Source organism: Leuresthes tenuis, unplaced genomic scaffold (assembly GCF_036924035.1).
Source record: "Leuresthes tenuis unplaced genomic scaffold, fLeuTen1.0.hap1 SCAF_5, whole genome shotgun sequence".
NCBI lineage: Eukaryota > Metazoa > Chordata > Actinopteri > Atheriniformes > Atherinopsidae > Leuresthes > Leuresthes tenuis.
Window position 1 is genome coordinate 357,924 of NW_027325359.1, and position 27,801 is coordinate 385,724.

Consider the following 27,801-nt stretch of genomic DNA (forward strand, 5'->3'; position numbering starts at 1 on the left):
TAAGAACATGCTTTACCCAGCAATCTACTAACCAAAACTACCAAACTACCTCAATTTAACAAGCATTAAAGGTGGGTGGAGTGACCCGTTCTCTCCAGTTTATTGGCAAGCTGACGTCTGCTCCTTCCTGTCTCTGTAGAGAATTACAACTACAAGGAGATCCGCTCCTTTGGGGAGAACAAGATACCGGGAAAGAGCCGCACCAAGGACTTCCTGCAGTACAACCGCAAAGCTCTGAGTCGGATCTATCCAAAAGGCCAGCGTGTGGAGTCCTCCAACTACGACCCTTACCCCCTGTGGGCTGTCGGCTGTCACATGGTGGCTCTCAACTTCCAGACTGCAGGTACAACTTTATCTTAGGGGCTCAGCTCAGTAATACTTACAATACATACATTAGGACCAATACAAGTTTAGTTTATTCTTTAGGTTTAATCTTAGGGGCATTGCACTCATAACTGAGCCCAATTCATTTAAAACCTGTACCATATATTTAGCATGTTCACACATTCACTCAGTCACACTCTTATCATGCAGTTGCTGCGTCGTTCTGTGGTTTCAAACCATCTGTATCCACAGTTATATGTTCTTGCTTCTGGTGTTGTTGCTGCTTGTGCTTTTTTCTTTTCCATTAGTCAACTTGCAGATGTTCCTGATGATTTTCCGCCTGGTTTCCCCACAGAGGCTGTACTTTCTGGTTTTAGCAGATATAGCAGCTCGTTGTTTGGTTTTGTCTTGTTTTTCGTTGTCTTCTCCGATCATTTCTTTCTATCTTTGTCTCGTTTCTCTTTCTTTTTCTTTCCCCTCCCTCTTTCCCTCTTTCCCCGTCAGGTTCAGCACTAATATATATAAAGTATTGCAACAAAAGTCAATAAATAAACAGTTTTTTTACATTCATAAAGCTTCTCTTCTCAAAGCAAATGTGTTTGGCATAAAACTGCATTCAGATTAGAATTCTGCTGCCATAATGCTGGACAGGAAATAGATTAATTAATTTATTAAAACATTTATAAAGAAGGCAACTTTTTTCATAGGGTGTGTTTGTACCATTTCTGCTCCTCAATGCAGGAGAAATTCTGCAGACAGCTGCATAATATTGGACCCAATTGGTCCCAAATTTGCTCTAAAATTAATGTGAAGGCAGTCGACTTGTTTTAAAACTGAAAGTTTACCTCCTGACAGCAAAAGAAAAAAAAATATGGCTGATTTGTGTTTTTTTATAGCTATACAGAGCAATGAGGTGGGGAAGTTGTTTTTTATGTGTGTCTGTTTCTGTGGCCTCCATTTCTTTTCACACTTTTCATTTTCTCACATTTAACCTCACATTGCGCCACTTAAAAATGAATTTAACCTAAAGCAACTTCTGAGTATTACTTCTTCTAAGCAAAAAATCCACAAACATTTTTAGTTAAAGAGGCTTAAAGGTGTATTATAACTGTTCAGGTACTTCACAACAAGGGAAATATCCGATAACAGAGTGGTAAAACTACATGTAACGTGGTGGTTTAATAATGCGTGCCTTTCCACCCAGATAAATACACCCAGCTGAACAGCGCCCTCTTCAGTCTGAATGGACGCACTGGTTACATGCTGCAGCCCGAGTTCATGCGCTCCGATAGCTATGATCCCCATCAGGAGAAGAAGATGATCCAGTACAACATTAAAGTCAAGGTACTTAGCTTTTAAACATAGGCATGAGGTAACGTACTGTGGAAACTGTATTACCAGCTGACATGCTGCCTGATTAGAAGAGTTCTTATCTTATATGATTACAATGAATTGAATTCCAATCGGACTTTATTACTTAAGTGCCTTGAGATGATGACATTTGTTGTAATCTGGCGCTTTATAAATAAAATTGAATTGAATTGAATTGTCCGCAGGTGATTGCTGCGAGACATCTTCCCAAACCGGGGCGCAGCATCGCCAGCCCATTTGTGGAGATCGAGCTGTGTGGGCACTCAGAGGAGAAGTTCAAGACTACCGTCTATCGTAAGGGGATCGGGGGGGAGAGGGTGCAGCAGTACAGTAGATGTTAGATAAAACTGTTCTGGGACTGCTGGACGGTAAAAGCCTTCAAAACATTTTTTCTGATGCCTTACGGCTAATATTTTACGAGGGCTAACTGTAGGATTTATGTTTCTATCACTATCTAACACCATAGTTATCTGTTTATACACTGCAGCCAATCAGGAGAAGAGCAAATACCACCTTTGTTTCCTTGAAAAAGCCTTCAGTGTTGCTCTTTCTTCTTCTTTCCATGAGAAAATACTCTGCAGCTCTGGCTCAACTGATGCTACTGCAGCATTTATGCTAACTTTTTTTAGAATCCATCACTGTTGCACACCCAAAACCACCTGCTGCTGCCAGGAAAAAAAACCCAAATGCAGATAAACATTCACACTCACATTCACACCTTTTTTTTTATTGCAGCTTGTTAAATTGAGCTGCATGTTTTCAGAGAAAACAGGACAGACGCCAAGGGTAGTTGCACGCAAAAATATGCGCTCAGCATTGATTAAAGTGCTAAATATCAATAAATTGTGTAAATTCTATCACTGAACCAACGGTTTTTGAAGGGAAATTGTGGTGTTAATCCATGGTGTGTCTTTTAAACCCCTCAGGCTGCTGTGGTTGTTAGAACCTGAAGGTTGGGGGACTGTTTTCTAGGCCGGACTAACTCTTTTTCTAAATCTTTGATTGCGTCTGATGGCTGCAGGTGACAATGGTCTGAACCCCACGTGGAAATCCCAGGCAGAGACTCTGGAGTTTACCGTGTGGGAGCCTGAACTCACCTTTCTACGCTTCGTGGTCAACGAGGAGGACATGTTCTCAGACCCCAACTTCCTGGCTCAGGCCACGTTTCCTGTCAAAGGCATCCGCTCAGGTGGAGCTACACAAACACACACAGAGGCAGAGCTGCTCTGTCTCCTTATAGAGTCTGTAGCTCAACTCCACCCTCATGAGTAGAACCTGTTCAATATGGCCTCACGTCCCCCCTCTGTTCATTGAACTCCTCTGGCTGCCCTTAGCATCAGATCCAAGTCCCTGATGTTAGCTACAAAGAGCTTAATGGAACGGCTCCATCTACTTGAATGCTCTTGCAAAGGCTTCTGTCCCAACTGGGTCCCTCCGTTGGTCCCAGGATTGTCGTCTAGCAGCTCCTACACCACGCCTAAGACAATCCAAACTCTGTTCATGTGTCGTCCCACGATGGTGGAATGACCTACCGAGCGCTACCAGAACAGGGGCGTCCCTGTCTATCTTCAAGAAGCTCCTGAAAACCCAGCTCTTCAGAGAGCATCTCCTATCCCAGCACTTACCTTGTACTTCCCTCCCCCCTCTATCTCTGCACTTTATCTTTCTGCACTTCCTTCTATGCCTGCACCCTATCTCTACTCTGTCCCCTCTGACAGAGTCGGACTCCTGGGTTCCTTCTATGGAGCTTATTGTTAGCTTTTTGTTAGCTTATTGTTAGCTTATTGTTAGCTTTTTGTTAGCTTTTTGTTAGCTTATTGTTAGCTTTTTGTTAGCTTATTGTTAGCTTTTTGTTAGCTTATCGTTAGCTTATTGTTAGCTTTTTGTTAGCTTATCGTTAGCTTATTGTTAGCTTATTGTTAGCTTTTTGTTAGCTTATCGTTAGCTTATTGTTAGCTTTTTATATAGCTGTTATATCTTCATTTGTAAGTCGCTTTGGATAAAATAGTCTGATAAATACAGAAACCAAACTGAAACAATGCAACTTTTCAGATTAAAATACATAAACATATACACTTTTTTTTCTTCCAATAGATAAAAACAGCTGACCACACATTTCGAAACAACCAAAAAGTGCAGATTTAAATGAAAAATGTCTCATTTGGACCAGTCAGCGGGCCCTGGCCTACCTTGTCTCTGAGCTCTATGGTCGGAGCGCTGGTGAAGGGCTTTGAATATGTGAGGTCTGAGTACAGCATCAACTGCACGGTGGCATCCATTTCATCTGCATGCATCACCATCTCACTGTCCGCACACAGCAGAGAACACTGCTTTAAGAAGGTTTTCACCCACATATCAGAGAGTAAAGGACGAAATAACAAGCTATTTATCATTTTAATTCATATTTTCCTACCTGGAAATGGGGAGAACTGGAAAAGGCAAACTTATGCTGAATGCATAAACATAAACATGTAGAAAAGTGATTCTTTCAGCTGCTTCCATCCATCTCTGCTGCTTTATACGCCCCTGAGCTGTAGGCAGACTAATGCTAATTGTTACGGTTATATTACATGCTTTTTGAGTAAACTATAGCCGGGTTTTGTACTGGTTTTGTCTCTTTATGTCTCTTTTAAAGTGTCTGAATGAGACGTTCAGGGACTGTGAATTATGACGAACTGAAAGGGAAGTAAACACATAAAATAAGAAAGTTTCATGACAAGATGAAAAGTCACAATATTATATTGAAAGAGGTGCGTGAAACAGACGGTATAAATAAAGTTATTCAGTAAATTATGAAAACAGTAAAACTAAGGATGGTTAAATGCTTTTATCACAGTTTCTCTACATGATTTTCTTCATGTATTCATTTAGTTCTGAATGTTTCAGCTCAGCATCACTGCTGAAAAGCTTGAAAATCTAGAAATTGTTCGTTTCAGTGTAGCTTAACTTGTGTCATTATCTGTTTTCTCCCCAGGCTACCGCTCCGTTCCTCTGAAGAACGGCTACAATGAAGACTTGGAGCTGGCGTCGCTGCTGGTCTACATTAATGTGCAGCCGGCGGGGGTGAGCGGACGCACTCTGAGCGCCTCAGTGTCGGGTTTCAGAGCTATTTGTGTGACTCACCTGTGCGTTTCAGAAACCAGAGGAGGACCTGTACTCGTCCTCCAGCCAGCTGAAGAAGACGCAGGCCCAGCACAGCGAGCCCTTCCTGTACGACACGCACAGCAACATCCAGCGCTCCACTCTGCCTCGGCAGCAGAACAACCTCATGAGGGAGTCCAGCGAGAAGAGGCACAGTTTGGCTTCTACGTTTCTAAAAGTCACTTTGTCTGAATTACACTGATGTGACGCCACTGACAATTTCATAGCAGCACCTTTTAATGCGATTATTGATTTTAAGAATAGTATTTTTACATTTCCTTATGCTACTTTGAGCTTCTTTTTTTAATTTCAAAGCCCCCTTTCATTGTCTAAAGCAGGGATGTCAAACTCTGGTCCTGGAGGGCCGCTGTCCTGCAGGTTTTAGATGTTTCCCTGCAGGTTTTAGATGTTTTCCTGCAGGTTTTAGACGTTTCCCTGCAGGTTTTAGATGTTTCCCTGCAGGTTTTAGATGTATCCCTGCAGGTTTTAGATGTTTCCCTGCAGGTTTTAGACGTTTCCCTGCAGGTTTTAGACGTTTCCCTGCAGGTTTTAGATGTTTCCCTGCAGGTTTTAGATGTTTTCCTGCAGGTTTTAGATGTTTCCCTGCAGGTTTTAGATGTTTTCCTGCAGGTTTTAGATGTTTCCTGCAGGTTTTATATGTTTCCCTGCAGGTTTTAGATGTTTCCCTGCAGGTTTTAGATGTTTCCCTGCAGGTTTTAGATGTTTCCCTGCAGGTTTTAGATGTTTTCCTGCAGGTTTTAGATGTTTTCCTGCAGGTTTTAGATGTTTCACTGCAGGTTTTAGATGTTTCACTGCAGGTTTTAGATGTTTCCCTGCAAGTTTTAGATGTTTCCCTGCAGGTTTTAGATGTTTCCCTGCAAGTTTTAGATGTTTCCCTGCAGGTTTTAGATGTTTCCCTGCAGGTTTTAGATGTTTCCCTGCAGGTTTTAGATGTTTTCCTGCAGGTTTTAGATGTTTCCCTGCAGGTTTTAGATGTTTTCCTGCAGGTTTTAGATGTTTCCCTGCAGGTTTTAGATGTTTTCCTGCAGGTTTTAGATGTTTCCCTGCAGGTTTTAGATGTTTTCCTGCAGGTTTTAGATGTTTCCCTGCAGGTTTTAGATGTTTCCCTCCAGGTTTTAGATGTTTCCCTGCTCCAACACACCTGATTCAGATTAAATGGATCTCTTCGAAAGATTGTTGAATTCTGCACAAACCATAAAATGAGGCATTGATCTGAATCAGGTGTATTGATGCTGGGAAACATCTCAAAGAAGGTTTTTTTCTAGACATCAGGCTCCGAATGAGATGAACAAATCCCAATGTGAGAACCTTAAGATTATAGATTTTGAATGTCTTATTTATCTTATACCAGGGATGTCAAACTCCGGTCCTGGAGGGTCGCTGTCCTGCAGGTTTTAGACGTTTCCCTGCTCCAACGCACCTGATTCAGATCAATGCATCATCAGCAGGCTGCTGCAGAACTTAACAATCTTTCAAAGAGATCCATTTCATCTGAATCAGGTGTGTTGAAGCAGGGAAACGTCTAAAACCTGCAGGGAAACATCTAAAACCTGCAGGAAAACATCTAAAACCTGCAGGAAAACATCTAAAACCTGCAGGGAAACATCTAAAACCTGCAGGACAGCGGCCCTCCAGGACCGGACTTTGACATATGTGGTCTAGGGTCTCCATGAACTGGGAGCTTGTAAACCTTAGACTTTGTACCAAGGATGTGGACACAGCTCTAGTTTGGTTTATACAGTTTATACCTAAAAGCCTGCAGCGGTGGCTTTAGGACCCACACAGTTTCCCCTGATTAACACATCCATAAACACTTGTAGACTGGTTGATCCCGTGCAGCTCCACTTGGGTAAAGATCAGTCTGTTTGTCCTGTTTGAGCCAAAAGGTGAAGCTTGGGCTCTACCGGCCCATCTTTGTTCCTCAGTTATACGAGATTCAGGCAGTGACCGAAAGAATAAGATCGTGGATACAAGCGGCTGAAATGAGCTTCTTTCGGAGCCTTAAAGATAGGGGGGGGGGGGGGGGGGGCGGGGGGGGGGGGGGGGGGGGGGGGGGGGGGCGGGGGGGGGGGGCTTTTAAATCCTTGGGAAGCTCAGAGTAGAGCCGCTGCTCCTCTGCATTGAAAGGAGTCAGCTGAGGTGGTTCAGGCATCTGATTAAAATGCCTCCTGGTCACCTCCCTGTGGAGGATTTTTAGGCACATCCAACCTGGAGGAGAACCTGAGGCAGACCCAGAACTTGATGGAAGGATTGTATATTTTCTCTGAACTGGGAATGGGAACGCCGAGGATGAGTTGTGGATATCTTTAAGCTTTTTTCCACGAAATGTCTCCAATCTCAGAAATACCATTTAGGATACATATATATATATATATATATATGACTTTTTCTCTCTTATAACTGAAATTACTGTAGTTTTCTTCTCCTATCTTGAGCTCCAGAAAGCTTTCTTGCTGTTAGATGTGTAGTTTTTCAGTCAGGATGGCCGAGCGGTCTAAGGCGCTGCGTTCAGGTCGCAGTCTCCTCTGGAGGCGTGGGTTCGAATCCCACTTCTGACAACTTCCTTTTGGGCTGAAACTGAACAAAGTGAATATTAATATCTGTGTCTCTGATCTGCCCGAAACAATTTATGTATAAATAAAAGAAAAAAATACTTACAAATATAATAAAACTAGGCGTCCTGGAATATAAACGAAACAAATATTATATATCATGCATTAATTTCTCTAATTTCTCTCATATCTTGTCTCCTCTGGCTCCTAAAATCAGAGAATTTGCTGAACAAAAGTCTTTTTAATGTCACTGCCCTTTAAAAGCACTGAAGAAACTATGAATAAAAAGAAAAAGCATCTCCAGGTCTGACAGGGAGATAGTTGCCAGTGTTGCATCAGGTCTTAATGGGTTGATATTTCACAATTAACACTTTTGCAGCTCCACAGACAATTAAAGGCTATATAATGTGAAATATGTGTTTAAATAATATTTCTTCTGTGGTTTCTTTTCACCGCAGGACAAAAGTGAAGAAGTTAAACAACAGCAAGTTCTACTCCTGAGGCCTCACCTGTCCACCTGTACGATGCTTATTAAAGGACCTGCAGTCTGAGGCTTTCCAGCTAGTAATGCATCAAAAAAATGGCAATAATCTAATGTTACCTAGAAATACTATTTATTTAGAATTTAAAAAACCTTTTATGGCATTGATATTTTCCCAGGTGTGGAAATATTAGAGAGAAATCTACTGTTTTCTACCCAGACAGCCAGCATAAGTCCGCATTCAACCTGTAATCAAACTGCATCGTGTTACACGGATGGTATTTATTTTCAAAATAAAAGCATCTTTTAAGTGGCGTAATCACTTTGCTGCGTTGCAGTGAGCCGTTTCTGCTGCCAGGGAGCTTGTGAATGCTTGAATTCATGCTTTATTTGACATGTTGAGGATGGCACTGGGAGCCGTTTCTGCTGTTGTTTCACCATCATTTTGTTTTCAATGTTTTTATTTGAAGGTGAAATCTGATTTAATGAGATCCGATGAGAATGTTTCCGATATTTAAATGAGAGTGGATCGTGTTTATAGATCTTCCTTAATTCCTCTGAGACTTTGTCCTGAACTGAGTCCTGAATAAAGTGTGCTTGATGTAAATTTGCCTTTTTCTTTTCACTTCTTAAGTTAAAAGCTGCTTCTTAACATGGAGCCTTCAGGTTCTGGCTGAAAACAGCAGGGGCCGAGCTGAAAATCTGCAGATACGCAGCTCCAGTTTGTGTCCAGCATGCATAGGAACCAAATTAAAGAGTTCAGGGATCCGGTTTAATAGGCTTTTTTGCTCAGGAAGATTCCTAATTAAGAGAAATGCACCAGAAGTTTCTGAGCAGAGTTCTTCAAATCCTCTAAAATATAAAAGAAAAGATCTTTTTTTTTTTTAAAACACTTTTTCCAAAGCATCCAAAGCCATTTTTGCTTAATGTTTGTTGCACATTTGTAGCTTTAGAGCTGAAAACCCACATCACAGCAACAGGAAAAGTCATAGGCTGGACTTCTTGCACCCATGATGCTTTCCAACAAGGTCAAAGAGTTTAGGAAAAGACGATAATCTTTTATTTTACTGTACCCCAGGATAGTTAAGCGGGTAAAAGTGTCATATTCAAGTTGCTGTGTTCCTCCAGGGTGGAGGTGTGGGTTTAAATCCTGTTTCTCCACCTCCTGCTGCCTCAGGAAAACCAGGAGACCCTCACACCCTGCCTCCAAACATCCCTGAATCCTCTCCCACCACAGTGGTGCAGGACGGCTCTGCAGGAGCACCTTCCTCCAGTGAAAAGACAATAAAAGGCCGTTCTAGGCTATTCTAACTCATTCCTACTGGAGTAAAAGTGAATCAGGTCACCTCCAAGACAGGATGAGGATAAAAGATGGTCAATTTCAAACTAATGTTTAACAAAAACCTGAAAAATAACCTTGTAGAAACCGTATAAATGATAAAATATGCAGAAATAATATTATTTTCATGCTACTTTCTTCTCTAAATAGAGCAGCTGTCGTGAGTTTATCGAAACATTTGCAGGAAATTTATCAGTTCGGTTTTATTTATCTAAATTGTAAGATCTTGTGAGGACCAGATGAGTTCTTATCACTGAAAGAGGGTTTATTTTCACACGATTAAATGGTTACTTTCGATTTCTACATTTTCTTTTGCCTTCAAATGATCCATATAAGATTTAACTCATCACAGCACTGCTCATTTAGCCTTTAACACTCAACACAGTCGACCCAAAGTACTTTAAAGCTTTACAGAAGAAAAGAAATGAGGATAAAGGAAGTTTTACTTTGAAACAACGCAGTTAATTCCCAAAGTGAGTCTCTTACAGCCAGAGGGCGCCACTGACTCGGTTTTACCTCGGTTTGTCCTCCCAGTTGTCAGATATGTTACTGAGTCACCCAGGTGAGCGGCCTCAGAGCTTTATGGGAGGTGCCAGAGACGGTGAAACAGAGAGAGACCGAAGTACCGGTGGCCAGGGAGGAGATAATGAAACACTTCATATATGTGTGGGGGGGGGAGTGAAGGAAGGAGAGACTCAACGCCACCATTAGACATCTGTCAGTGCAGGTGGGAGGACTGGCAGATGGACATCTGAGGTCTAACCACAAGGATCTCCTGCTTTTTCCTTATTTAGGACTTTGGAAGCGACTTTAACTAGAATTAGAAGATTAAGAGTCGTGAAAACCTTTTACTCCGAGGCCGAATCCTTGCCTTGAGGAGTTTGTCGTTGCCGTTTCTGAGAGAATCGCCTTGGGATCAGCTGTGGGATCATGGCAGACTTCCCGTCCAAGGTCACGACAGAGACCAGCTCCCCCAGCTCCCAGAGCTCCCAGCACGGGGGAAGCAGACTCCGCGGGATGGCTGCCAACGCCACCACCATGATGGACATGTCCTTTATCCGCAGCGTCCCCGCCATCCTCATGATGATTGAAATAGTATGTTCCACCTTCACTGTTAAAGCTTCTGTCTCTACTCCAGCTGTTTTCTGCCTTCTTCTCTCGTTCAAAAACCCAAAAACACTCAAACCTTTATAGAATACGGTCATTTTAAAGAGGAAAAAACACTCGATGAGTTTAAAAACTCGAGTTTTTAGCAAATGTGGCGCGAATAGAAGTAACTGAGGTGTAGTTTCAGCTGCTCTAAAGTGCATAACTCTGCATAAACTGTCTCGAATTGATGTGTTTTCCACCGTTTCGAGCATGAGAAACCGTTCTTTCAGTGTGTTTTATGTGGGTGAAGCGGAGGTTACAAAGTCCAAAGAGTCGGTTCTTTACCACAGCAAACACTGCTTCCAAGCTGCCCAAAAGGCTGTATTTCTGTAGTTTTTCTCAGGGTTACACATATTAACACCTGAAAAAGTCAGTTTAAGTTTAAGTTAAGTTAAGGTTAAGTTTCCAGATCCAAGAGGGAATACAAGCAGCTTCAGCTGGAGCCTGAAATGTTTTGGTTTTCATTCATTTAGTGGATTTCTCTTCCAAAAATAGAAAGTATCTGCATGCTGTGCAGCTAATTAGGCCAAACTTTATCTTTATTTGTTTTCCCTTTGGCCGGAGAGATGTCAAACTTCTATTTACGCTACGTTTTAATCCCAGTGAGATAGAAAGAAGTCTTTTTTTCTGGGTCAGATTCTGGTTTAAACTTATAGATAAACTCCTGAGTTAAACCAGCAGTTCTCACAGAATCTGGTTTTATGGCCATAAACCGAATATAAAGAATTGGATTCATCCAAAAATGTAGGTTTAAGACTCTTTAAGACTCTTCTGAATCGGCTTTACTCTTTGAACCTTGAAGCCTTTTGTTTATATTTAATGTAGAGACTGGAAGCTGAAAGTTTCTCATCATAAATGGCAAATTACAAACTGTGCTAAATGAATGTTTGGGATGGATTTGTGTGGTTCTCTTCAGTTTAATACGTATTAAGACACAAGAAGGTTGGTGTAATTCAAATACTTTAAAATGCAGTTCAGTTGTCTGTTAATAACAAATCATTCAGGGAAATAAAAAAGTATTTTTGTGACTTTATAACACATTTAATAGGCCTTTCATGGACTTTGCTGTATATAATATGACCAAAGTTGGTGCTCTAAACCAAGCTGTGAGGTCATAAATCTTTGAGAACAAAGCAGATCCTGTAATTACCTTCGATCTGGTTGAGTTGGAGCTAAAAACATTTAAATCCATGTCTTTATCCTTGTTTTTGGTCTTATTTGAGCCCAATTGAGATATATTTCCTTTCTTCCTAATTTCTATCAATAAAATGTAGTGAATTTATAGTTAGATTCATGATTTCAACTAAAATAACCTTCATTAAACCAAGAAGAAGAGCACTGAGTCAAAGTAGGATTGGAAATAAAACCTTTATTAAACTGTTAGTCTGTATAAAAGCAGGACATTGACTCGTTTATGGTGCATATTGGTGTGAAAACATCAAAATTGGGCTCCGATTTGCCTCAGTTCTTCTTTAAAAACCCTCTTAATTGACTAAAATTGTCTGATATTTCCTCAGAAGTCTTTGAGGTGAATCAGAATCTAGTCTTTTGAGCAGTATGATAACTAAAAGTGGCCCTTTTGTTTCTAAAAAGTCTAAAAATGAATTTGATTCATTTATTCTGGAGCTTATTGACCAATCAGAGCAGGCTGGGCGTATGTGTTTATGTTTATTTAAAGAAAAAAAAGAGACAAAATCAGACAGAAGGGGAAAGAGATGCTGAAATAATGCATGATTATCAGATAAATAATGAGTATTGAACACATTTTTGCTAATAAACCCCAAAATAAAACTAAATTCATATCATATTTGGTTCACTGATAGTTTTTAATCTAACTTTAATGTCATATTTAACTGTTATAAAGAGAATCTGTCATCCAGGTGATCCTTTAATTACCTTTGATCTGGTTGAGTTGGAGCTAAAAACATTTAAATCCATATCTTTATCCTTGTTTTTGGTCTTATTTGAGCCCAATTGAGATATATTTCCTTTTTTCCTAATTTCTATCAATAAAATGTAGTGAATTTATAGTTAGATTCATGATTTCAACTAAAATAACCTTCATTAAACCAAGAAGAAGAGCACTGAGTCAAAGTAGGATTGGAAATAAAACCTTTATTAAACTGTTAGTCTGTATAAAATCAGGCCATTGACTCGTTTATGGTGCATATTGGTGTGAAAACATCAAAATTGGGCTCCGATTTGCCTCAGTTCTTCTTTAAAAACCCTCTTAATTGACTAAAATTGTCCGATATTTCCTCAGAAGTCTTTGAGGTGAATCAGAATCTAGTCTTTTGTGCAGTATGATAACTAAAAGTGGCCATTTTGTTTCTACAAAGTCTAAAAATGAATTTGATTAATTTATTCTGGAGCTTATTGACCAATCAGAGCCGGCTGGGCGTATGCGTTTATGTTTATTTAAAGAAAAAAAGAGACAAAATCAGACAGAAGGGGAAAAGAGATGCTGAAATAATGCAGGATTATCAGATAAATAATGAGTATTGAACACATTTTTGCTGATAAACCCCAAAATAAAACTAAATTCATATCATATTTGGTTCACTGATAGTTTTTAATCTAACTTTAATGTCATATTTAACTGTTATAAAGAGAATCTGTCATCCAGGTGATCCTTTCCTTATTTAAAGGGAGGCTACACTTTATATTAAGCCTTCCTATCAGGTATATGGCTGCCATAAAAATATTTGCACTCTTCCTCTGGTGATACGGAATTTGAATGTGTGTCAACAAGCCGTCTTTTTGCACCTTTAATGTCAGTTTATCTATCGTTAAATAAAGAAAAAGAGGCTGGAAGCAGCAGGATATAAGCAGCAAAGAGCAGCGTTTTGTCCGGGTTTCCCCTCTGCAGAGATGCATTCGCTGTGGTCCACACAGAGGACACGTGACCCGCCGTTCCCTCCCATTATTACACTAAAGCTGCTCCAGCTCAGGCTTCCAGGACAGACTACAGCTGCTGTAGTTAATGTTCAGCGTGCACCACCCGGCTGTCACCCGGCTGTCAGCTGACCCTGTTTTATGTGCCGATAGCAGCGCTTTGTTTAACCACCGAGATAAGATTCAAACCCATTTTACAAACCTGATTTACGGGAAAGTTTTCCAAGCTGCAACACAAACTTAAACGTATTATTAATTCGTTTGAGCCTTTGAAATGGTTTTCAGTCTCCTCAGAACTCCGTTCTAATTAGAAAAGCTTGTTATATCTCTTTTAAATCAGACTTTTGAACTGTTTTGGACACAGTTTCCTCCAGTTTTATAAGAGGAATCTGGGTCCATTCGAGCTGATTCTACTCCACACATTTTAAGAGGGAGATCCAAGGGCGTAACCATGGTTTAGACATGGGGGGGGGTCCAAGAAAAACAAAATTGTTGAGTGCATTATCTACAATTCTTTATTTATATATGAAAAATTGAACATAGTTTAGAGGAAAAGTGGGAGATCGATATGGACCGAAAGCACTGGGAACACGTGTCTCTCCTTAAAAAGGTCCTTGAATGCATCACTGCTGAACCAGTCTGTTGTAAAGGGACGAAGTTGTTGATTTATTTTACAGCCCTCACTTATGGTCACCAGCTTTGAGTAGTGACTGAGGGAATGAGCTGTAAATGAGCTGTAAATACAGCCTTCAGATGGTTTCTGCAGGCCCAGGAGTTATATCCTGGCTGACTTTAGAGCAGCTCAGCAGTTATGTTTTTATGTATTTAAGACGCTTTTATCCAAAATGACTTACAGATATGAAGAGAGGGGAAGGGGGTCTGGCCTAAGGACCCCTACTGGAGACAGTATCTATCATTCAGGGGATTTGAACCCAGATTTCCCACACAAAAGGTGGAAATCACACCAAACTATCCAGTCTCCACAGTCCTGTGAAGGAGCTGGAGGTGGATGGGGAGCTGGTGACCTCTGACCTGGTCCAGGATAAGTCTCAGATAATGGATCAATAGATGGCTTCAGCACCTGTGCCTTTAACTGACAGCAGCCTTTCATACCTCTGGCTCATATGTGCTTATATTTATCACCACCTGAGGCCTCAGAGGTTCCCCATCACAGTGAGATTTACCTAAACTCTCCTAATCTTCTCACTTTATTGTGCTCAGTAGCTGCTGAAAGGCTCCTTTTCAGCTTTGCATATAGGTATATAATCATTTTTATTCAACTGATCGATAATCCCCTCAAAGAGTTTGGTCCAAAGCAGCAAGCCTTCAGTGGAAACCCCCCCCCCTTTACACCCAGACACCTTCACCTGGACCACTTCGGTGCTGCTTGTTTATTCCATAAACTTTCTTTGCCTCTTTCTGAACTTTCTTACGTGTTTCTGCTTTTATATTCTGTAGATTTGTCTAATTTTTGTAAATACATCAAAAGTAATTTGCTTTGAACTCGTGTTTACTTCAATTTTTGTTGTAATTTACAGAACTTTCATGAAAAGGATCTTTATATTCGTTGTATCCAGGGTTGTATCTATTTGCAGGGCTTATTTAAGCTTAATTTAGTCATTTTTAAACAGCTGTTTTACAAATGGCAAGAACAGGTGGCACCTTATCAACTTAAATAGGAGTTTATTTGTTACTCTGAAGCAGATATAATGGACTCACACTGTCCAAAAGGTTAATAGGAAGTGAATATTACCTCATGACTGTAAAACAAGTTAGTGAGTAATTTAAACAGGCTTAGGGTTAGGCCTCAGGGCCATAAAAGAGAATGAACTCTGACCTCTGCCTTTATTAGCTTCCTAAATCTGCAGTTTTACGTTGGCGACTTGGATGTAAATCAACTCAACGCTGTATGAGGAATAAAATAAAAGTAAAATGGAGGCAAGTTTCACACCTGGAGCTGCTGCAGAATTCATTTGGATTCAAGTTTCTGGAAACCTGACCAAACCAAGTCTGATATTCAGCCTGTTTTAGCTCTGTTTTGGTCTCTTTAACAGCTGAATGCTCCTGTAAGAGTGTGGGTCTCTTTAAGAAAAGCACCTGATGGATGATAAAGCTAAATAATAAAGATTATTATAGCAGAGTTTTGCTTTTGAGAGATTATTTCTAAGTGCTGCCGTCATTATTCAAACTTTCTGGCTCCTGACCTTTGACCTTTGGTGTAGATGAGCATCGATATAAATCCTCTCAGGCATCCTCCATCGGTTTAAATGCAGCCGCTCTGTTCCATGTGACCTATGGGGCAGAATTAAAGGGTTTATCAACTAAATTTCCTCCATTATTTGGGCTTAATTACTTAGCAGCACCAGTACATTTTCTCTGTATTTAGTCATTCAGCAGAAGCTTTTATTCAAAGTAACAACAGGAAGAAACCCTGGTATATAAGTGCTAAATCTATTCCAACACCTTTAACTGGATGAAATAAAAGGGAAAGGTGTGGATGCTTCACTCAGTGTGTCTCAATCATATAAATCCAGCTCGGAAACTGTTTATGATGCCAGGTTTTTACAGTACAAAGCAGCTCAATATAAGTGCAAAATGACAAACTTACAACAATCTGAAGAGTAAAACATGCAAATTATATCAAGAAATTACAGAATTAACTGTATTGTGTACAATTTAACAGTAATAAACTGTTTATTTGCATCCTGTAGCCAAAAGATAAATCATTTAAATACAAAAGTACAGAACAAAGAGACCAAAAGTGTCTTTTTATCTACATGCAGTCGTTTGCCTTCAGTGTTTAATTCGTGAAACAGCGATTAGTCTCCAGTTTCAGTCCTCCAGCTCCTCATGTAATATTCATCAGTCATAAGTCATAAAATCCACCTGCAAACTGGGACAAACGTTGGAATTCAAGGCTTATCTCACTCAGCGTTTCACCCACTTGAGACTGTTTTATGGCACAAAGCAGTAAAAGGTTGGTCATATCTGTTGTTCAGAGTCCACTGAGTCCTAATTGGTTTTTAAAAACTTTAGCAGGTTTAAAGCATGACGATAATCTGTTTATAACAGTTTCATATTAACTTTTTTAATCTGCTGTTCCTGCTGTGCAGAACAGGCACTCTTATTAAGATAGATGCCTTATAAAGGTCATCTTTAAAAGCCCACTGTGTTCGTATCAAAGTGAAACAGGAGCTCTGCATACATGATGGACTGTTCTTTCAGGCCTGAAGCATGGAGGAAAATGGAGAAGCCCTGTGTGGCTTCAGTCTGAGTCTCTCAGTCTGTTGTGGTGACATTTTATTCTAAGGTTATGCAGACAATAACAATAAAACTGACTGAGTTAAAGGAACATTTCAGGACTTTTTAGCTATTCTTTCTATTCATATTGTCTCTACTTTCTTCATAAAGCACAAAAATCTTTGTAATCTGACTCATATTGCAGTGTTTAACTCAAATTTAGATTTTTTGAGTGATAATATGTACTGTATTCTTTATAATTCTGTTACAAACCTCATTGTAGACGCATATTTTTGCAGATTGCTGAGCCTCTGAGAGACTCTGCCTCTCTGAGGTGCTCTTTACTGATCTGTTTCCAACCAGTTGGCTTAAAAACGTTCCTCTTCTTGCTTCTTTATAGCTTTTTCTTGCTGGACTTTTTTAAGATGTGTTGCTGCCTTGAAATTTAAGATGAGCTCCTATTCTTAAAGAAATATTTAGCTCTTTAGCACTTTAAGAACAGCAGTAAATCAGCTTATGAAGACTTATCATGAATATTTAAACGTATTATAAGCTCCCAATAATAATAAACACTGCATCAGCTAGTTTTTGCAGTGTGCTTTTGCTCTTTTCCACAGAAAGAGGACAATAAATGTTCTTATAGGCACTATATAAGTACCGATCATATGTGATAATATTGCTTTAGGATGCAGGAATGCTTTTTATTAGCATGCAGTTGTCTGAGGTAAAGGGGATCAGTTCGTATCCTCACCCCACTGTGTTTTAAAATGTCTTTAATGCTGCTTTTCCACCTTACTTGGTCTGTCTCACCTCTTTAGCTGCTGGGGTTGCTCCACTGGGCGCTGATAGCCGGCTCAGACTACACCAGGGTGCCAGCCTATGGCTGGGTGATGTTTGTGGCCGTTACTCTGTGGCTCCTCACCACCATCCTCTTCTTCATGATCCTGTTCAACGTCCCACGGAGGCTGGTTTTTGTCCCCTGGTTGATGACGGTAGGAAAAAAAAACTGTCGTTTAATTAAAACAGTTTTAAAAAAGAAAAACTGACATGGATACGAGTTGTTTTATCCCATTTTAACTTGTTGTTTGGTTGGTTGTTAACATTAAACTCATAGTTTGGCTTGAAATAGAGAAAATGTCAATATGTATGTCAGGTACCTCGAGGGACTTAGGACACAGATGCAGGGTCTCTGGGTTCAGAAGGTTTTATTATAAGAACACAAAATAAAAGGCCATGAAAGCCCTAAGCGCTCTCCTCCGTATCTGTGGTGGAGAAGGAGAGCAGCTCTGAAATTTACAAGAGATAAAACTCTCCACGCTGGGAGGAAAGCAGAAAGGCTATGAATAGTTAACAAAACTCTCCTAATGAGGCGGAATAAAACAAAAGAGGCACTCTTCCAAAACAGAGACTCTATGAAACTTTAACTTAAAAACACACCTTTAACGGGGGCAACTATGACAGGTTAGAACAAAAATCTCTCCTTAAAAATGGAGGAACACACAAGGCTATGAAACTTACAATAGATAAACTGTGGCTATGGACAAACGTGAGACAAATCATTCACACTAGAACAAAATAACAACTAAAATTCACACACTGATGACACAAGAGACACAAAAAAACATGTATGAGACATAAAATTACCCCAAAGAGGCATGAAACAACTGAAAGGAGGCAAAAAAATGAGCTCTGAAGGTTAACAAATACAAAAATAAAGGAGAAATGCTCGCTGCAGGCTCCTGGTTTCTGTGGAACATGAGGACAGACAGATGGCTGGTAGTGAAACTCAAAAGAGACAAAATACTGGCGACAAGACAAGGGAAACAGACTATTTAAACACATGAGGGACCGAGGGGAACAGGTGGAAACACTTTGAATCAGGGAAGACAATCAGACGAATGACACGAGAGGAAGAGCAAGATACCGGAAACGAGAGGAGAAGGTCGGTGATTTTTCAAAATAAAACAGGAAATGACGAGCCAAAATAAAAATAAATAAAAGGCTATGAAACCCCTAAGAGCTCTCCTCCGTATCTGTGGTGGAGAAGGAGAGCAGCTCTGAAATTTACAAGACATAAAACTCTCCACGCTGGGAGGAAAACAGAAAGGCTATGAATAGTTAGCAAAACTCTCCTAATGAGGCGGAATAAAACAAAAGACGCTCTTCCAAAACAGGCTCTATGAAACTTACCTTCCACAATAAATAAACTGTGGCTATGGAAAAAACTACAAACAAAAGGGAAACACAGACTATTTGAACACATGAGGGACCAAAGGGAACAGGTGGAAACACCTGGGAATCAGGGAAGACGATGAGACGCCTGACACGGGAGGAGAAAGTCAGTGATTTTTCAAAATAAAACAGGAAATGACGACACGACATGGAACAGAATGTAGATCGTGACAGTTATTAAATCAACTTACAATAGATTCCTGCAGGTTTATTAACTGCTACCAGCCAAGAGCTTACTTTAAACTAAAAATTGACATGGATACGAGTTGTTTTATCCCATTTTAACTTGTTGTTTGGTTGGTTGTTAACATTAAACTCATAGTTTGGCTTGAAATAGAGAAAATGTCAATGTGTGATGAGCTGGAAGGGAGAATAAAGTCTTCTTTCATGAGATGTAACTGGAATTTAAGTCATTGTGCATCTGAAATATGGTGCATGAACACAGAAGAACATTTTTACTATCAGAGAACAATAATGATTTGAATATAACTCAACTTGGGAGGCATCAAAACCCGAAGGATTTGTAAAAGTGGAAAAGAATAAAAGATGTGACCTAATGTGTGTGTTTCTCCTCTTCTGATAGGTGATGGTGTATAATGGCGTCGCCACGGTTCTCTATCTCACCGCTTTCCTGACTAACGCAGCTACTGTGAGGCACTTTGCTTATTTCTACGGACACATAGCAGCCGCTTCGGTAAGAAGCCAACACCTCTCACACCAACTCACCCACAGAAAGAGGTTAAACAGGCAAAAACAGTCAGATAATGAACCTGTAACAGACAAACAAAGCAGAAAACAGTCAGATAATGAACCTGTAACAGACAAACAAAGCAGAAAACAGTCGGATAATGAACCTGTAACAGACAAACAAAGCAGAAAACAGTCGGATAATGAACCTGTAACAGACAAACAAAGCAGAAAACAGTCAGATAATGAACCTGTAACAGACAAACAAAGCAGAAAACAGTCGGATAATGAACCTGTAACAGACAAACAAAGCAGAAAACAGTCAGATAACGAACCTGTAACAGACAAACAAAGCAGAAAACAGTCAGATAATTAACCTGTAACAGACAAACAAAGCATTAAACAGTCAGATAATGAACCTGTAACAGACAAACAAAGCAGAAAACAGTCAGATAATGAACCTGTAACAGACAAACAAAGCAGAAAACAGTCAGATAATGAACCTGTAACAGACAAACAAAGCAGAAAACAGTCGGATAATGAACCTGTAACAGACAAACAAAGCAGAAAACAGTCAGATAATGAACCTGTAACAGACAAACAAAGCAGAAAACAGTCATATAATGAACCTGTAACAGACAAACAAAGCAGAAAACAGTCGGATAATGAACCTGTAACAGACAAACAAAGCAGAAAACAGTCAGATAATGAACCTGTAACAGACAAACAAAGCAGAAAACAGTCAGATAATGAACCTGTAACAGACAAACAAAGCAGAAAACAGTCAGATAATGAACCTGTAACAGACAAACAAAGCAGAAAACAGTCAGATAATGAACCTGTAACAGACAAACAAAGCAGAAAACAGTCAGATAATGAACCTGTAACAGACAAACAAAGCAGAAAACAGTCAGATAATGAACCTGTAACAGACAAACAAAGCAGAAAACAGTCAGATAATGAACCTGTAACAGACAAACAAAGCAGAAAACAGTCAGATAATGAACCTGTAACAGACAAACAAAGCAGAAAACAGTCAGATAATGAACCTGTAACAGACAAACAAAGCAGAAAACAGTCAGATAATGAACCTGTAACAGACAAACAAAGCAGAAAACAGTCAGATAATGAACCTGTAACAGACAAACAAAGCAGAAAACAGTCAGATAATGAACCTGTAACAGACAAACAAAGCAGAAAACAGTCAGATAATGAACCTGTAACAGACAAACAAAGCAGAAAACAGTCAGATAATGAACCTGTAACAGACAAACAAAGCAGAAAACAGTCAGATAATGAACCTGTAACAGACAAACAAAGCAGAAAACAGTCAGATAATGAACCTGTAACAGACAAACAAAGCAGAAAACAGTCAGATAATGAACCTGTAACAGACAAACAAAGCAGAAAACAGTCAGATAATGAACCTGTAACAGACAAACAAAGCAGAAAACAGTCCGATAATGAACCTGTAACAGACAAACAAAGCAGAAAACAGTCAGATAATGAACCTGTAACAGACAAACAAAGCAGAAAACAGTCATCCATCATAGTTTTAACTGGTGGTGGGGCGTGTTTCTGCTCATCTGAGCTTCAGCAGCTGCAGACACCTGAAATAAAAGCATGTGAGAGACAGAGTACGACTAAAAATATCCAATTAAAGTTGAGTTATTCACAGATATAACAAAGAAACTTTAAGACAGAGTCATCCACAGTCAGGTGGATGGAGGAAACCAACTAATGTGCTTTTTCAGACTGAAGTCCACCTGATTTACAGCTTTTAGCATTTAGCTACACCCACAGCCCTGGACCCCTTCATATCTCAGCTTCTCTTGTCAGATTTTACTGTCTCCGAGGCACAAAAATTGAGAGACGCTAACATTTTCCTGGAGATAAAGACTCATTAGCTGATGGTTAAACGCTTTCAAATCACAAGGAACTGGAAGCGTAAATAGATATGAGAGCACAAAGATCTAATATATCTGTGATTTATGACTTTTTCTCTGCTTCCGGGTGTAAAATAAGAGCCGTAACGTCCTCTTTGTGCCTTTTCTCCTCAGTTCTTTGGCGCTGTGGTGACTCTGGTGTATGGTGCCAGTGCATATTTCTCCTATTTGGACTGGAACGGCGATGGAGGAAACGCCGCCACCAGCACAGTGCCGACCTAGGACTCTGCAGAAGCCACCGTGCCGCTCCTGGAAGAACAGTTCAGCGTTGACCATCAATACTCTGCAAACCAAACCTCCATCTTAGCTGAATGACAGCATCAACAAACACGATGTCAATGCCAAAGTCAATGCAGGGGACTCTTCTCTGTGGCCTTTAATAATCTTTGGTTAAGCAATAGTTAGATAAAAGTCTTAAAATTCCCCTTAAATGGAGATATTTGGAGGCAGCTTCGTGGCTTAGAATGAAAACTGGACAGAAAGGTGAATAAAAACCCTTAAAAACTCTCTTATTAAGCTGTTAGAGCAGAAGTTGGTGTTTTACGAGGCGTTAAGTGCTGAGAAAACTTCTGCCTCCTGGAGGCTTGTCCCAGGAACAAAGCTGGTAAATATCCTGTAAAATTACAACCTGGTTTTACTGCAGATAAGACAAACGAGAGGTGCTGGTAGGTTGAATTTATCGTCTTTGTTTCACTGATAAGAGGCAGAAATCTTCACATTTAAGTCTGAAAAACAAACAAACTTCTGCCTGAAAGCAAGTTCAAGTTGATTTTTATCTTCCAAAGATGGTAAAATGTTCAGAAATCCAAACAATGAATGTGGGTTAGAAAACTAAAAGGGAATTAAAGAGCAAAAACATCACATTTGCACCCTGAAATGAAACTTTGAGTGGGTGGGGGGGTGAATTCAAGCCTCCGGTTACTGGAACTCATTTAAAACTTCTTTGAATTTACACTTCAAGGACTTGGATGTTATGTGGACTCAAAATGTGTTTAAGTTGTATTTTTTTTGTTTACAGCCACCATTTTCAATAAATGCTAAGTTTTTTTGACACAAGTGTCCCTGAGTGAAGCTCCTTCAGTCTTTGGAGGGAAATCATTGACTCCCAGTGTGACAAAGTGATGAAAATATCGATTAAAAGCATTTAAAAGGCTCGTTTGTAGGGTTTTTGATGGAGGATGGAGTCCGGCTCCCAACAGATTTCAGGCCCTCCTAATGAAAAGATAAAAGGCTTCAATGTGAGGATTTTATTTGTTTATTGGAAAATTATTTTTCTTTACAAACATCATGACAAAAACAGCATTTCACCGCTGACGTAAACCGTTTTAAAAGAATGAAATATGCAAAGTTACAGTAAAAAAAACCACCTTGACACGGGACTGAAAAGTAATTTTAGACACATATATAAGCAGAATATTTACATTAAAGGTCCATATTCCATATATTAATTCTACTATTGACAAAAAGAGATTTTAAACCTGCTTTAAAGGGATTTGTTGATGTGCTTCGATGCACCAAAAGGAAAGAAGGAAAAGTCTTATTATTGGATTACAGGCGACTCAGAGGATGAAAGTCAGGATTCACACCGAGTCTCGTGCAAATCCCAGTTGAACAAATGTTGTTTTTATATGGAATTGTTTGGATGTTTCTTAGAAAAAGCCTAAAACCTTTCATCTGACAGTAATAACTGCACAGCGGCTCGGATCCGGACCGTAACTCACTGGCTGTGAGTGGCGCCGGCGTGTTTGCAGCCTGCAGGGATCAGAGATGTGACCACCAGCCCCTGACTCAGGTCCAGCCCCCGGCCTTCTTTGGACTGGAGAGAAAGGTTAAAGCAGCCAGAATTAGACCAAAGTACGACACACACATGCAGTGAAAGCTCTTAGACCCTCATTCCTGCACAGAAACAGGTTTCTGGGATGTTCTGAGGCCTTCAGACCCGTCACTTTGTGCCGGTTGAAGGTCTTCTGGTGGCAGCAGGAGCAGAACTTTGGAAACATTTAGGTTCAGGACGGTTTCATACGTTAGCCTCACAGTTCCTGCTGCAGAAAAACGTCCCAGTTTGAAAACAAATAGCTCAACCTTCGAGGTCTTACAGAGGAAAGGCCTCCATCTGCTGACCTGAATAATTGCATGATGCACAACTTCTGTTATCTCCAAGAAGTCCTTGTGAATTTGGCTCATTCAGTCGTCTTTTTGATACTTTTTTTTGCCCCAATTGTTTCATTTAACTGGGCAAACAGACCCATAAAGCCTGCTGTTAGCCAGCTACCTCCATCTGAGCGTAATAAAGAACTTAAATGTTCCTGTATTCTTTCTCAGATCTGTGCCAGACATGAAGCTTCTTCAGTGGACAGTTTTCTGTATCTAATGTGTAGGTTTTCATTTGTACAAACACAGCTCTGTGCCTTACTGCAGGTCCAGTTAATCAGATATTAGGCGTCTCTGAGCTCCAGCCAAGTTATAGAAGACGACCATCGATGGGACCAGAGTGTCAGAGTCCATCAAAATACACTCAAGTTATATGTTTATGAAGTATTGTGTTTAAATTAAGAAAAACAAGCAGTTAATATAAGATGAAAAAGAGTCTAAAAACCTTCTTTTGGTATCATGCAGGACAGGAACTCAGTTTAATGTGTCTGGGTTAAAGTGGTGATCAAATAGAACCAATAATTACAGTTTTATTGGTTCGATATCAGCTTAATTCAGCCAATAATTACTCAAGATTGATCTCAGGCTGACGTATAACAAAGAAACTAACCTATCAGACTCAGACTTGTGTCATCTTTTAACCGTATACTCACAGCTCTGTATTCTAGAAACATCTCTTTGAAGGCCATGAAGTCTGTGAACGTCAGCAGCATGTCAAAGATGTCCCCCGAGACTTCGTCTTTGTGCTGCCTGCAGAGGAAGGAGACAAGAGGAAATTCTACAAACCGTGCATTAAATACAGCCCCCTGTGCTTTGTTATCATGTTGTTTCATGGCAGCTGTACTACATACATCCCATCAGCATGAAAACAGTTGAATGTCACTTTAACTGTTCAGGCCAAAAGATTTTGTTGGACAGAATTATCTCCTTCAATCTTCGAAAGGACTCCAGTGTTTCTTTGCTAAAGAAGCTAATAAAAGAAGCATTAAAGCTTATTTCCTTAGCATGTAAGGATAAAAATTCAACCAGCTCTCATTGTGGCTCCCATTTAGGTATTTATGGGTGATTTCCCCCCATTAGGAACCTTCCTAATTGTGAAAATAAGTGAATAATAAGTGAAAAACACTATTCAAATGGACGCAATTTCATTTTCTGTGAATGTGTGCCCCCTAGTGGCCACTTGGGAAATAACACTTCTCGTGAGCAACAGGTGCATAAACCAATCAGCGGCCGTCAATGACACCATTTTGTCTCACTAAATAAATCTATATGACTGAGGTGTTCGGAGAGGGAAACAGCTTGTGTTGTCACAGCTTACATGAGAAGCTCGATGAAGGTGTTCATGTTGAAGCCGACGATCCTCTCCATCAGATGCTGCTCCAGGTGTTTCTCCAGCAGCTCTACCTGCACAAGCCAAGCCTTCACATTTACCTCCTCACTGTAGGAGACATTTTAAAGACTAGAAGGTGCATAACTGGAGCTGGTTGGGATGGTCAGCCACTCACGTATTCGTTAAAGATGGGAGTGTAGCAGAGCTTGTTCTCATCGGAGTCATCGAACTCCAGGTAGTGTTTGTCCATGAAACCCTGCTGAAGCTGCTGGAACTCTTCCTCTAAGATGTGGAATAATGCATAACTTCACTATTTACCGGTGACACACTGAAGATTTCTATGCTGTCTATTAATTTAATGAAAATATGTATTTTATATTTACTATAGAAGCATTTTCTGTGCCGTGCATTTCTAACTTAATGTGCTTTATTTTCCTTCACATGCCTCAGATTCAGTTATTCTGAACCCAAATCTTAATTAATCTGCATAATACATGCAAGGAAATTGTAGTTTACTCACACCTAGTAGCAGGACTGAAATAATCAGTAATCCTACCCATGATGATGTCTTCTATGCAGCCAATAACGGCATCGAAAGCCGTGTCTGCAGCTGAGGAACTGAACAGAGAAAGCAGAAACAAAGTCTAATCAAAGTCTAGCTGCTATCTGAGTCTGTAGCGGAGTATTTAACCCACCCAGAAAATAATCTGTACCAATATGAGGAGTTTAAGTGATACTGGTGGTGTGAGGTGCCTTTACTGAGCCCCAGGACACCATAAAACCCTGCAGGGTGGAGTTTGTATGTCCACACTGTTCTCTCCGGGTACTCTGGCTTCCTCCCACCATCCAAAAACATGCATGTTAGGTTCATTGGTGTCTCTAAACTGACCGTAAGGGTGAGTGTGGATGGTTGTTTATCAAGGTGTGATGGACTGGTGACCCCGGCTCTCACCCCCCACGACCCTGAACTGCAGTAAGCAGCTATAGAAAATGGATGGATAACTAAGTCTTGAAAGGCCCGATAGGAAAATAAGTTCCAATACCTTATCAATACCCGGTATTCATTTTGATTGGGCAAAAGCTTAAATGGCTGTAAACTAGATAAAAGTGAGAATTCTTTTTAAGTTGAATGGGATTAGTTTAACATGCTCAAAAAGCTGAAAATAGTGAAAATTTAGCAGAAATCAAGTGATTAATAGTTAAAATGGCTTCAGTGTAATATACAGCAGGGAGTGGAAGAGTGATGTCATCAGTGATGTCATCAGTGACGTCATCAGTGACAGGAATGTTTGTAAACAGCTGCGGCTTCACGGATTAACCTGCAGAAATGGCTTTTTTGGATACTATGACCTCCTGTGAGAAAACCGGAAGAGCGAGGAAAATAATTTGAAGACCGTAAGAAGCAGAAGGCTTGGAGGAACGCGGCAATGTAGTTTTTATTTCAATGGAGTGAAAAAAATTTAAACGGCAGCTAGTTGAACACAGTTGAACCTGTCTCTGGTGTCAGACCAAGTTTCCATTGGAGTTAGTGAGAGAAATTGAAAGGTTTCTCTGGCTTCAAGGCTCATAGCTGAAATTCTGTAAATGTGAGCTCTTTAGTAGTTACATCAGCTGAAAGAGGACAAGTGTACCTACATTTTAAGGTATAATTTGTTTGTCTGAGTTAAACAGCATGAAAGTTAGAGGAATTTGTTTGAATATCAGAAAAAGCTGAAAATGATCAGTCTGCCACTCTAATCTTCTCATTCATAAAAATCAAGGAGCAAAAATTTCGTGTTTTTTAAACTGTCATATTTCAAAATTGGCTTAATATTTTAAAAAGCTGAATCATTTGGTAATAGCTGAATGTCTTGTGGACATTTTAAAGTTTGAATGGTGTCTCTAGCTGAACGTATGTTGCAGGTTAGGTTGGAAAGAGGAGGAAGAGTTTAAAGCATTTCCCATTCATTTGAATGACGGGGAAATTTAAATACAAGTTAAATAGTTAAAAAAGTATAAAAGTTATAAACACCAGAAGTAAAAGCCGTAATCTCCTGAACGAGCTGAACGTTTTGATACCAAATTAGTAGAAATCAGTGAAAGATTGTAGGACTAGTTAAGTGTAAAAAGCGTACGGAATAATAATAATAAAGAGAAACAGGAAAACTATAATGAGAATGCCTTAAAACATTAAAGCCTTAAAGCATTAAAGCTACAGGAAGATAATATGGTCAACAGACCTGGACTCACCCCAAAGTGCTCAAAAGCAGCACCGGAAAACTCACCTGGAGGCAGCAAAGAGTTCTTCGTTGACATCGACCATTTCCACGATGTTTTCCGCACAGCTTTGGACACCTGTTGAGAGAGAAGAGACAACACCGGAGCTCTAAAATAAAACGGCTTACATTAAACAATACAGGTTATATTAACACTCCAGCACCAACCACTCAGTCAGGCTAAATTTACTTCTTCCGTCGTTGCTGAATAATAACGTTTCTTAGGTGTCGCTGCTAGTGACGGGCTTGCTAACGTTTCCTGATTTTATTCAATTAAACGCGAGCTATCGGATAGATTTTCCTATTTTAAATATTTACACATTTCTTAAGCTACACAGAGTCACTTACTTCTTTCCTGGACGTCCATATCGTAACAATTAAAAGGTTAAGTCGTTGGATGCTTAAAAGCGAACGTAAAGTTGTTGCCAGGGAAACAGCGATTACATGTGCCGCATTATGTCCCGTCCGGTAGAACAAAATAACTGCGCTTTGGTTCCTATCTGACAACGATCAATGATACAAAACTCAAATCCGTTATATTACGAGGACTTTTGAGTTTATGATGCTGGAGCATCACTTAAATAGCTTAAATGTAACCTTTAATGTCTTTGATACTTAAAATACAACTATCAGCAGTTATTTCAAGGTATGTGTTAACATTTCCACACCTTTTGTTATCAAGTCAGT

General features: G+C 39.9%; 3 protein-coding genes and 1 non-coding gene across 4 annotated transcripts in view; 3 read left to right on the plus strand and 1 right to left on the minus strand.

Moving 5' to 3' along the window:
- The window catches only part of plcg2 (phospholipase C, gamma 2), a 56,536-nt gene extending 51,483 nt beyond the window's left edge, over nt 1-5,053 (plus strand). The window contains exons 27-32 of the mRNA XM_072385374.1: nt 140-343; nt 1,529-1,668; nt 1,881-1,989; nt 2,717-2,884; nt 4,670-4,758; nt 4,832-5,053. Coding sequence (XP_072241475.1) covers nt 140-343; nt 1,529-1,668; nt 1,881-1,989; nt 2,717-2,884; nt 4,670-4,758; nt 4,832-5,038 — 917 coding nt within the window. The 3' untranslated portion in view covers nt 5,039-5,053. The remainder of the gene's footprint in view (nt 1-139; nt 344-1,528; nt 1,669-1,880; nt 1,990-2,716; nt 2,885-4,669; nt 4,759-4,831) is intronic.
- Nucleotides 5,054-7,332: 2,279 nt separating this feature from the next.
- On the plus strand, nt 7,333-7,415 carry trnal-cag (transfer RNA leucine (anticodon CAG)). The gene has a single exon. It is a non-coding gene; the product is annotated as a tRNA-Leu (tRNA).
- A 2,436-nt stretch (nt 7,416-9,851) lies between these two features.
- pllp (plasmolipin) lies at nt 9,852-22,409 on the plus strand. The gene is made up of 4 exons (XM_072385155.1): nt 9,852-10,324; nt 17,332-17,505; nt 19,329-19,439; nt 21,493-22,409. The coding sequence occupies exons 1-4, from the start codon at nt 10,160-10,162 to the stop codon at nt 21,598-21,600; spliced, it is 558 nt and encodes a 185-aa protein (XP_072241256.1). The 5' UTR covers nt 9,852-10,159; the 3' UTR covers nt 21,601-22,409.
- Nucleotides 22,410-22,619: 210 nt separating this feature from the next.
- On the minus strand, nt 22,620-27,559 carry arl2bp (ADP-ribosylation factor-like 2 binding protein). The gene is made up of 7 exons (XM_072385156.1): nt 27,463-27,559; nt 27,124-27,193; nt 25,416-25,477; nt 25,035-25,141; nt 24,848-24,933; nt 24,183-24,279; nt 22,620-23,194 (listed from the first exon to the last, which is right to left on the minus strand). The coding sequence occupies exons 1-7, from the start codon at nt 27,479-27,481 to the stop codon at nt 23,096-23,098; spliced, it is 540 nt and encodes a 179-aa protein (XP_072241257.1). The 5' UTR covers nt 27,482-27,559; the 3' UTR covers nt 22,620-23,095.
- Between the last annotated feature and the right edge of the window lie 242 nt (nt 27,560-27,801).